We start from the raw sequence: 12,648 nt of genomic DNA on the forward strand, positions 1-12,648 counted from the left end.
GGATTCTATCTGTTTGTTCATCTCAGGAAGGAGTGGATGAGAGGGGAAGAGAAGGAGTAGATGAGTAGAGTGGTGAGGAGCCTGTAAGTCAGAATAGCAGCCCCAGACAAAGCCTCCTTTCTCTGTGAGAGACCTGCCTTACATTCCCCTCATTCTGTCCTACTATGTGTCCTGTGTGTGTGTTTGTGATATATTTTTTAAAACTTTTTTTGTTGCAGAATGACCATTACTTCAAATCAAATTACAAAATAAATATGACACATAAAAAGGAAATAAAACAACAGGACTGTGAGAGGCACTACTAAAACAATGACTGTCGATCAACAAACATAAACCAGACACATACACAGGCGAAACAAACCCAATCGCACGTCTCCCACAATACATGTCTCCACTTGAAGGGTGAGAATGAGGAACACAACAGTGGGCGTATAAAACAGAGAAAGAGCTTGTGGTGTTGAATCATATTAATCAGTGTTTATGTCGTGTTCACTGGCGTACCAGACACCCCCGCAATCCACGCAAGATCTTGCGAGGTGGCCCCGCAAAACTGTGTTATGCTACTGGTCATGTTCACTTTTGTTTTCATATTTAGCGCTGACGGCTTGACATTTTCTGAGGGGCAACAATTATAAAAGATCATAAAAAATACATTCTGTCTCAGCATGATAGGGTACTATGACATTTCAAATTAATTATTTGAAATCTAGATATCTAGAATCCTTGGGTATAAATCTTCCTTCAGCATTATCTTCTAAGATTAACACTACAAAACATGACTTAAAACAAGGTTATAAAACAATGTTTGGCAGACCAGGAGGTTTTGGTTGTCTTGAAAAGATTCTAAGCCACTTTGGTCTGTCCCTTCATGATCCTAAAATAGATACTCTTTCCCTGTCTCTGTCTTGTTCTCGCTACCTCTCACACATACCCTTCCTTAATCCACTTCTCTACCACTATATCCAACTCCCACTCACATACATACAAACACACTACATCTCAATCTATATCTCTGTGCCCTAACCCTAGTCTAGGGTCTAGTCAAAAACATCCTCTCTCCCTCTTATTTTCTCGCACACTATTTCTGTCTTCTCCTCTCCCTCTGCCAAGTCCTCACCACATCACTGTCTGTGTGTATGTATCCATGTATGTGTGTATGTATGTATGTGGTGTGTGTGTTTATGTGTGTCTCTACTCAAAGGAGAGCAGGTCGGGGTGTTGTTCAAGCTCCTCTGTGTCTGTAACTGCTGATCCTCTCATACAGAGGGAGCCATTCTCCATCAACCCATCCTCACTCACACTCAGACTGATCCTGTATGGAGCCTTCAGAGGGGTGGAGGCCAGCCTCGTGTCCACTCCCGGTGCCTTCTGCCTGGGCTCAGACGTCTTCGACCTGTGGGGGTCCGGGTGGTCCTTATGGATGAGGTCTGGGACAGAGAGCTGGAGCTGAATCTGGGTCTTCTCTGGCTCTCTCCTCTCTTCCGTCTCATCCCCTTCCACTCCATCCATCTTACTACTTCCATTTCTCTCCATCTCCACCACCTCATCCTCCTCTTTCCTCTCGCTGTCCAGAGGGCCAGTCAGTCCAGTGAATCCGTCTCTCCCTCCATCATTCTCTCCATCCCTCTTTCCCTGGAGTGGGGTATGCTCCTTGCTAATGAGGGGGGTCTTGTCAGGGGAGGAGAGGAGGGAGTGATCGGGGGTCTCAGGGGGAGTGGTGACGACAGGGTCAGATGAGATCATCATGTCCTGGGTGGTCTTCAGGGCACGAGGAAGACGCTTCTTACCGGGGGGAGGGGGGTCCAGACGAGGGAAGGAGTCCAGAGAGGTATGACTGGAGGGAAAGAGAAGAGAACTGTGTCAATCCTTGTGTGTTTCTGTGACTGTTTAGTAGACAGGGGAGAGAGAAGATGCACAGACATCCGTTTTAGCTCTGCAGTTTAGCTATGAACAAAACCTAATACGTTGCCTGAACCTGAAATGAATGACTCAATTGTTCAATCCCTCCCCGTCACCCCCTTACTTGCTCGCATCTCTCTCTCTCTCTGTCTCATGCTGTGAGATTGTGTGTGTTTGTTGACTGTGTGTTTATATTATCAGTGGAATATTTCTCTGTCCCCCATAAATGAGCATATTGCCATGGTGATGACTTATCATTGCCATAGTAATAAGAAGTAAGTCACCGCAAAGAATACCAGTCATTTATGACTAGTCTGTCTGTACGTGACTTACCACTCACTGTCGCTGACACACACACACACACTCACACACGTACACTCACACACACACACGTACACATGTACACTCACACACTCACGCACACACACACAATCCATATTTCTCAACACATCAGTGTCCAAACACACATCACGGTTTTACCAATTATATGATGAGGATGTGAGTTCGGCAGCGAGTTCAGTCAAGAGACAGACAGATCAATGATCAGCTACAGTGTGTAGACAGACAGCTCATTCTTTCTCTTTAGACAGAGGGAGACCCAAGGCTGCGTGTGTGTGTGTGTGTGTGTATGGTTTAATCTCTGTCTTCAGTCTAACTAACCCTCCTCTTACTCTGATGAATCATTTAAACATCTTTGACTCCGTGGTTATGATTTTAATATGGAGTGAAAAGTTGCTTTTTGAAATAACTAGCTACAGTTTCACTCAGAATAAAACCAATATTGGAGGGATTCTCCAGAGCACAGTGTCTAAAAGTGTCTGTGTGTAATGTGTAATGTGTACTGTGTGTATCCCTCCTTACCTATTGGCAGTAGTCCCCAGGGTCATCTCCTCCATATTGCTCCAGACTGCTCCTACGTTCTTGTTGACTTCTGTGACCCCGATGTCTCCTAGAAGACTGGGCTCCTTCCTCCGCAGCAGGTCATTGACCTTTGCCCCCACCACCTTTCCCAGGTTCAGGGCGTTCTTCAGCCTCTGCTGACCTCCAGCGACAGTGGTGGAGGAGGGGGCCTCGGCAGGGCTGCTACCCAGAGCAGGGTTAGCAGTGACCAGGGAGCGACGGGCCGAGGCATGGGTCAACCTGGAGGCCTGGAGCCCCTGGCCTGGAGCTCTGGAGGCGTTGGAGTTCTCAAACATACTCTGGTCAACTGGACGGAGAGAGGGAGGGATAGGGATCGTGTAAGATAAAAGTGAGGGTATTGTGAGGGCACATTCAATCAAGGCATTTCTAGTTAAATGCAAGGTTTCAGATACATAGAACATTACAGGCACCAATGGAATGGAACAGATATAAATGGAATGTATAGACGACATTAAATCTCATGACCTGGAGCCAAAGAACACTCCTGACATTTCATTTCTTACTGCATCTTTTATGCTACATTGCAGAATGTTGCAAAATCAAAAACATGTTTAAGTATGGCTTAGTGATAGAATGAGCAAATGGGGTGCCACAAGGCACCGTGTTACAACCCCTCCATATGGATGCAACACGTTACACAACCATCAACAAGTCATGATGCAAGCAAGGGAATGACACATGCGCATAACCACATCCACCAATCACAATGAAGCAGAAAAAGGGACCACAATGCATTACAGGATGGGTAAATGCACAAAGAAGCGGGTTGTTGTCAGTCCACAGTACAATAATAGATTTTCTTACCTCGTGGAGAAAATAATTTCTCAGAAGGCATTAGTAAGACACAACAAGTGCTTAGAATGAATAAAAAGTGTATTTGTTAAGCGGGTTCCAAACATTGCGTACAAAGCGTTATATAAATACATTTTAAGTTCTAAGTTAAGTCGTTTAGCAGATGGTCTTATGCAGAGTGTTTTCTAATAACCTCCAGTACATATGCTAGAGAAAATGTAGAGTTCAGAATGCTGAGCACATTCCAATGGGGCACAATTTACTGCCTGATTCTTTCTCGCTGATCAGACAAACGCTCCGGAGCCCTAACGGGCTCATCATAGGGACTAATAGGGACTTTACGGCTAAAAACCGTGTTGGATTGTAACTCTAAACACCACATCTCATCTCTCGACAGATATATGGAAAGAACCAGTGAGAGCAGTGAGACAGCACAGGTGCCCTTGACTTCACTTTGTGTTGCGGCTGCAACTCAGATGATTTCAAAGACACTGGCAGCTCCAGAGATCTTAGAATTTATTAGTGTGTCTTTGGAGAGTGTGCTAATATGAATCAGCAGTGAACGAAGGGTGTTTGAAGGAGGAAGAGAGAGAGAGAGTGGACATCCAGGTGGTTATTCACACAAACACTGATATCTCCTTTCAGTTAGAGGCTTGCCAGGGGGATGGATGCTCTGTAGCCTGACTAAAGAAGTGAAGAGAAGTGCTGTTAGAAAAATTATATTTGATTTAAAAAAAACATGAGCTGGCGCACACCCAGAAAATAGTTTGTGTGGAGGTGCTGACTAACGGCGAATAAACTATAAACTATCAAAATAAAGAAAGTCGCACACTCCATGTATAATCTCCCAGCAATTTAATGGGTATTTACCAACGTTTCGGTATCACTTCGGCAAAAATTATATTTAACAGAAAATCAATCTGTTTATCTCTGTGTGTGTGTGCGTGTGTTTGTGTGACAGCTCTCAGCCACTATTTATGCTAGAAAAGCAGTTCCCACACTTCTCTTAGCTAGAATTTTAAGTATGGGCGGGCATGATAATAAATAGCACAAACATAGTCAGCTCCATTACACATTAACTCCCCATGTTAAGACACTGGAGCTTGTTTGTCTACACCCTGTACTACAATACATACTGGTGTCCCTCTCCTGTCTCTACCCCCCTCTCTCTCTTTCTCTCTCTTGTTTCCCCCCCTCTCTCTTATTTTCCCTCTCTCGCTCTCAACCGCCTAGCCTTAGGGATTGTTGCCATGTTAATTCTTAATTAACACCGAAGTTTTGTTTTTTCTGCAGAGGTGCAGAGTGCAGAGGTGTCACGTGTGCTCCCTCTCCGGCCTCTAGGTCACCAGGCTGCTCTTTATGGTGCACACCTGTCACCAGCGTTACAATCACCTGGACTCCATCACCTCTTTGATTACCTGCCCTTTATACAGTATGTCACTCCCTTTGGTTTCTTCCCCAGTCGTCATTGTTCCTGTTTCATGTTGGTGCGCTGTTCGTGTTTCTTGTTTTGTTCATTTATTTATGAAATGTATTCACTCCCTGAACTTGCTTCCTGACTCTCAGCGTACATCTTTACAAGAGGAGAATAAACATATAGGAATGAAGAACAGAAAACATAAAAGAAAGATCATTAAATGAAAAAAAGACAATTAAATGAAAGAGACAGAATTCTAGAAAGGCAATCAGCTGTTATGATAGTACGGTACAGTGTGGCACAGCAATTTAAGTAGAGGAGGAGTACGGAAAGAGAGAAAGTAAGAAAGGAGACGTTTATTGAGCAAAAGCAAGGTCAGTGACAGAATGAGATGCAGGGTAAGTGCATTTTCACTCCCACACATATACAGTACAGTACAGTATACTGGGTTTCTGTTTATACAACAGGCCAGCGAAGGACCTGATGGAATGAAACGTTTTGTACCAGAGAAAAAAGACCCAGGTTAACAGAACAGAGGGAGAAAGGTCACACTATTGAGATGCTCCCACAGCCCAATGAAGCCTTAGTCACAGGAATAGGAAACAAAGTTTAGCCACAACTTTGGAACTTAGAATCATAGGGTCCAGTCTAGTTGGGAGATACTGGAATGCAACGTAACGTTCCAATTGGTTTATTTATCATTTAAAGTTTTATCTGAAGTGTTATTCAAAGTTTTATCTCCAGAGTCGCATAATTGGCTGTATTACTTACATATACCCTTAGAGAGAATGTCCATGACGATAACAACTTCTACAGAGTCAGTCAGAGCTTTATATCAGTCTTATAGGCTGCTGTTTCTTTATGGACTCAACATTCCTCTTCATCTGAAGAAAAACTTTAGACTTTGTTCTCAGCTGTGAGTAACCCACTTCTGTCAGAGTGACCACACACACACACACACACACACACACACACACACACACACACACACACACACACACACACACACACACACACACACACACAAACACAAAGAGTGGGTGAGACTTGAGCTGTTAGTCAGACAACAGCAGCCCTCCTCACAGAGATGTTATCACAGTTTGAGAAAAGAGGAGAGTAGGATACAATCACAGGCTGACCACCTGTTACGCGAGTGCAGCAAGGAGCCAAGGTAAGTTGCTAGCTAGCATTAAACTTATCTTATAAAAAACAATCAATCTTCACATAATCACTAGTTAACTACACATGGTTGATGATATTACAAGGTTAACTAGTGTCATGACGTTGGCCTGTGGGTAAGGTTTATGACCCCCCCATAAATACCTTTCTCCCCTCTCTCTCTTGACTCTACTGAAGGACTCTTGAATAGCCTTTTTTAAACATAGATAGTCGGGGAACATCAAACGGTGGGGGGAAAGGAACCATATTTCGGTAATAGAACCAGTTGAAAATATGCGTTGGTACTTAATGAATATGATGTCAGTTCGGTTGTCATCTGAGACATTATGACTGATGACAGGACGACATAAACTGTATCTGGGAAAGTCGACACATTCTAGTTATCAGATTCACATGGAATTGTTGTGCAATTTAAATGTTTGAATATGAAACTATTTGTGAAAAGATTAAATGTAATTTTAGCTTCCAAATGAGAGAATTGGGTTTTCATAAGATTAGAGCTCTGCTCAATCAGTGGCCCGCCCCTGTGAAGAGAAATGGGTTATAAACTATGAAACACACCCTTCTCTCCCTCCACTATATAAGCCCTTGACGAAAATGTAACCTGTTCCGAGGATGATAGGACAACGGTCCGTACGTTAAAAAGGACTAAAATGTCAACTACAGAACTAAGCCAACCTCAGCGTGAGCTTGGTTGTGAATGGTATGAACTTTGAACTCTTATTCACTAAAGAAGTGAGACATCCTAGCCGTTGATTTAGCAACAGCAGCTGTAAACGTGGACGGACGACGTATCCAGTCTAACACACAACGACGATACTACAACGTATCCAATTTACCACCAGAGACATTCTTCCGAGGACAGGAAGATCTCCGTTGGGCAACACAACCAGCATCTACGACCAACCTACCGAAGCGCAGCTCAGAGTAAATATTTATTGCATTTTCCTTATCCAAATGGGCGGTAATTTAGAATGCATAAGATACTGTATTTACGATAGCACAGCTTCTCCCTTTGTTCCTCAGTCTTCCCGCTCTTTCACTCAAACCCAACCCCCTCCATTTGTGTAACCAGCCGTCATGTCGGCTCCGTCCACCAGGGACGTTTTCTGTATGACATAATTTGCATTCTGTGTATATCTAATTCTGTGGGATTGGTTAGGTATTTAGTAAATAAATAATTAAACCCAATTTTGTATTGCTGATTCAACTTGTTAGCCAGGGTTCGTGAAGATAACCAAGAATTTACAACTTTCAGATGAGACTGAAATAAGGTGACGATTAATATTGACTGCTATTGATGTAAAATATTACTAGGTCTTTCAGAGTTTATTCGGAAGATAACAGCTCTATAAACACTCTTTCGTGGTGCCCCGACTTTCTAGTTAATTACATTTACATGATTAGCTCAATCAGGTAATATTAATTACAGAGAAAGGATTTTATAGAATAGCATGTCATATCACTTAATCCGGCATAGCCAAAGACACAGCTTGTCCTGCGTTGCATATAATCAATGCGGTGCCTGTTAATAACCTCTTAGCGCTAGGGGTCAGATTATTATAATTTTTTCTTCAAATAACGTACCCAACGTAAACTGAAATTTTCTCTGGCCCAGATCGTAGAATATGCATATAATTTACAGATTAGGATAGAAAACACTCCAAAGTTTCCAAAACTGTCAAAATATTGTCTGTGAGAATAAGAATACTTATTCTGCAAGCGAAATCCTGAGAAAATCTAACCCGGAAGTGATATATATATTTTGTTAAACTTTGTTTCCTGGCCTGTCTAACCTCCATTTAAAGGGGTATCAACCAGATAATTTTTTCAATGGCTTCCTCAGGCTGTGACCAGGCTTTAGACATAGTTTCAGGCTTTTATTTTGAAAAATGAGCGAGATGTTTCAAAACTAGTCAGGTGGCCTGCGAATAGTTCCTGCGCGCGAGAGAGGGGCTCCCCATTTTCCGTTTCTCTCTTAAAGAATAGGTTATGGTCCGGTTGAAATATTATCGATTATGTTTGTTAAAGACAACCTGAGGATTGATTATAAAAAACATTTGAAATGTTTCTACGACCATTTCGGATACTTTTTGGGATTTGTCGAACGGAACACGGCTTTTGATTTTTCATCATAACGCGCAACCCAAATGGCGTTTTTTTTGTGATAAAAGTAATATTTATCGAACAAAAATAACATTTGTTGTGTAACTGGGAGTCTCGTGAGTGTGAACACCCGAAGATTATCTAAGGTAAGCGATTAATTTGATTGCTTTTCTTACTTTCGTGACCAAGCTAGCCAAGCTAATATAAGGTTAAACTGTTATAGAATTGAAAGCTACACTCACAAAAGCTTGGATTTCTTTCGCTGTAAAATATATTTTCAAAATCTGACACGATAGGTGGATTAACAACAATCTAAGTTGTGTTTTGGTATATTTCACTTGTGATTGCATGATTATAAATACTTTTAGTCATATTTTTTAATCTGATACGTTTGGAAATTTCCATCTTCCTTTCAGGACCGGAATGAGGCTGTAGTTTTTTTCATCATAACGCGCAACCCAAATGGCATTTTTTTGTGATAAAAGTAATATTTATCGAACAAAAAGAAGATTTGTTGTGTAACTGGGAGTCTCGTGAGTGGAAACGTCCGAAGATTATCTAAGGTAAGCGATTAATTTTATTGCTTTTCACACTTTCGTGACCATGCTAATTTGGGGCTAGCTGATGTAGCATTGAAAGCTACACTCACAAAAGCTTGGATTTCTTTCGCTGTAAAATATATTTTCAAAATATGACACCATAGGTGGATTAACAACAAGCTAAGCTGTGTTTTGGTATATTTCACTTGTGATTGCATGATTATAAATATTTTTAGGAATATTTTTGAATTTGGCGCCCTGCAATTCAGCGGTTGTTTAGGAAAGTGAACCCGTATTCGGTATCCGTAGATCAGAGAAGTTAACGAAGGAAAACCCAATTCCCTTTGGAGTTTAACTAAATCAGAGGACCGCCCATGAGCACAGTTATGGTATTGCGTCCTGGGACAGGCCCTTTTCTGCTCTTCCGAATAAACCCCCCACCCGGGTTTTCTATCACCAGACCAGCTTACCTCGATAACAAGAGGGCCAAGGTTTGAGAGGAGACCATAAACCTAAGGTTTGAGTAGATGGCTGAATATTTTAACCACACCATGTGGCTAAACTCTTAGACTATCGATACCGACAGAATAAGAACAAGTCTTTGATATTAATTACTAGTCTGCAGCTAGGAATTCGGTATCATTGAACGCGAAGACCGACAACCGCTGAAACATATATTCTATAACGACATGAATGAATGTCACTCTGAACTATCCATTCTAACCATGACAGACAGAGAGAGAGAGAGAGGACAAACTCTCCAACATAAACTAACTTTTCAACAGAGATCCCGACGACACACTGAGCGTAAATATATATATTGATTGCAATTATTTCCGAATGAGTGAGCGTTCATGTGCAAAGGATTAGCATTTCAATTGTTATATTTATCAACTTTGTAGTGTCTCATCTCAGTTGACCCCCACTTCCCTTTGTGTCCACCAAGCCGCGATACCGGTTTATCCCACTAGGGAACTCCGTTATCATTTCCTTGTAACTATCTACTGTTTGTTTATGCATTTCTGTGAATTACTTAGTTAGTAAATAAATGATTTAAGACAATTGATGTATGGATGACTCATAGTGAACTGGGTTCGTGCAGATAACCAACAATTTACGACGTTTGGAATGAGACTAACATGAGGTAAATAATAATTCATTAATTCGAAGACTAAGTGATCAGATATTCAAATATCTGAAAGTTATATTAGGAAAATTATAACTTTATAATCTGAATATTTTCCTTGGTGCCCCGACTTCCTAGTTAATTACAGTTACATGATTAATCAGTTTAATCGCGTAATAATAATTACAGGGAGTTGTTTGATAAATAAGTCTTCAGTTTTAATGATGCCAAAGACACGACACCCCTTAGTTCCAGTGAAGGGAAAGCTTAACGCTACAGCATACAATTACATTCTGGACGATTCTGTGCTTCCAACTTTGTGCCAACAGTTTGGGAAGGCCCTTTCCTGTTTCAGCATGACAATGCCCCCATGCACAAAGCGAGGTCCATATAGAAATGGTTTGTCGAGATCAGTGTGGAAGAACTTGACTTGCCTGCACAGAGCCCCAACCTCAACCCTATTAAACACCTTTGGGATGAATTGGAACGCAGACTGTGAGCCTGGCCTAATTGCCCAACATCAGTGACCGACCTCACTAATGCTCTTGCGGTTGAATGGAAGCAAGTCCCCGCAGCAATGTTACTTTTGATCATGTAGTGTAGTTTCTGTCTACAGGAGTAGCTAGCAGCTGCTCCCCTAGACTTCCAGTCATGCGCTAACACTAGTAAACCAATGGCTCCAGAAACTACCTTCAAATTGCATGCAGAGACAAACATGGTATTCATGAGTTCATCTGACTCTTGCCAAAATGTAAAACTATCCCTTTAAGTCACTGAACAAGACTGAAGGCTGGGTAGTAAATTAAATTTAACACGCTCATTTGTGGCGATTAATTAATTTAATTGACTGTTCCAAAGTAAAGTAGTGTCTGCAATGTGCACTAACCGGAGATGAAAATGAAGCACTTCAAATAAAATAGGCAAATTATTTTAGATGAGTTACGTCTAACTTTGGAGCCAGACATGACCCAGAGAGCTAGACTTCCTGTTCCCCTGACCCACAGTACAGTAGCCCAGCCACACACTACGCACACCCAGAGCACAGCTATTGTAGGCCAAACATCTATAATTCACACACCCTCGTTTTTTAATATGAATCATTGAAATTAGTGGGTGTTGGGGATGAATAATTTAAGTGCTGTACACTATAGAGCTAGAGGGATACAAGGGGGTCTGTTCATTATCTAACCTCCTGTTGAGTTGTACACTGTCCTGCTTCCTGTCTCTTGTGGCTTGGACAGGGAGGTCAGAGGTAAAAGGTTAGACCTACAGCTACAGCGGTTGATGGGATTATGAGTTCCCCCCACAGTAAAGTGCTTCTCAATGAGGGGCCAGTGTGTTACTGTGTGTGTTACACCCCCCCCCCTCTCTCCCCGTCTTTCTCCCTCCCCAACCCTCTCTCTCGGCCTCTGTCTCTCTACCCCATTCTCTCTTTCATTTTCAGAATTAAGCGGCCATAACATTTCATCAATGGTCCGTTTAGCTCAGTCCATAGGCTGTCTCTCCGTGTGTGTGGGTGTGTGTATGTATGTATGTGTGTTGCATCTCATTGATTCCCACTTGCACAGCCATTTTAAATATTACACTGAGGTTAACTCAAAGGTCTGATCAATAGAGTCATGCACAAGTTCACCAATAACATCCAATACATACTGTTGTGGTTAGCAGAGATCAACTAGATTGTGTTGGAGATGACAGGAGCGAGTAGAACCAGTGGTTCCCAGATCATGACATCCCCCCCCCAAAGAAACTCTCCTCGAACCCTGTTACAGCAACACACACTCTCAACAAAGAAACTCTCCTCGAACCCTGTTACAGCAACACACTCTCTCAACAAAGAAACTCTCCTCGGACCCTGTTACAGCAACACACACTCTCAACAAAGAAACTCTCCTCGAACCCTGTTACAGCAACACACTCTCTCAACAAAGAAACTCTCCTCGAACCCTGTTACAGCAACACACTCTCTCAACAAAGAAATTCTCCTCGAACCCTGTTACAGCAACACACTCTCAACAAAGAAACTCTCCTCGGACCCTGTTACAGCAACTCCACTGATATTCCACAAATCCCCGCAGCCCCCTGGAGGTCGGGCCCCCCTCCCCAGATAGCATTCAAACACGTCATAAGCATGACAAAAATGTTTAGAACTATAGGAACAAATATATAATAATCTCAGCATTATTGCAAAATGTGTAGAATAGCATGAGATTAGCTATAACAGTTCTCTCTACCCCATGGCAACACATATACATATATTCTTTTACCTTTATTTAACTAGGCAAGTCAGTTAAGAACAGATTCTTATTTACAATGACGGCCTACCCTGGCCAAACCCTAACCCGGCCAAATGTGCGCCGCCCTATGGGACATCCAATCACGCCCGGTTGTGATACAGCCTGGAATCGAACCCCTTCCAACAATGAAAGGCTGCACTGCTTTCAGACCCTAGTCTTTGAGCCGACGAGGGAGGAGGGCTTATGTACCCTATCACCACAGATAGAGGTGAATAGCTTTTTGTTTTCATGCGTAGGCTCACACACACGCATGTGCGTAAACAAGCACAAATAAACACAAACCCCACACAAACAGACCCACCAGATAACCTCTTTATATGCAGACAAAACGGTTGGGATAAAGCATGCACTGATATTTTCACTAGATTTCAA

General features: G+C 42.2%; 1 protein-coding gene across 2 annotated transcripts in view; it reads right to left on the reverse strand.

Moving 5' to 3' along the window:
* Window positions 1-577: 577 nt before the first annotated feature.
* LOC139541341 (carboxyl-terminal PDZ ligand of neuronal nitric oxide synthase protein-like) overlaps window positions 578-12,648 on the reverse strand; it is a 196,608-nt gene continuing 184,537 nt past the window's right edge. For both annotated transcript variants that reach the window (XM_071345899.1, XM_071345898.1), the window contains 2 exons: window positions 2,761-3,106; window positions 578-1,834 (listed from right to left, as the gene is read on the reverse strand). In XM_071345899.1, coding sequence (XP_071202000.1) covers window positions 1,192-1,834; window positions 2,761-3,106 — 989 coding nt within the window. In that variant the 3' untranslated portion in view covers window positions 578-1,191. The remainder of the gene's footprint in view (window positions 1,835-2,760; window positions 3,107-12,648) is intronic.

This window comes from Salvelinus alpinus, chromosome 16 (genome assembly GCF_045679555.1).
Source record: "Salvelinus alpinus chromosome 16, SLU_Salpinus.1, whole genome shotgun sequence".
Lineage (NCBI taxonomy): Eukaryota > Metazoa > Chordata > Actinopteri > Salmoniformes > Salmonidae > Salvelinus > Salvelinus alpinus.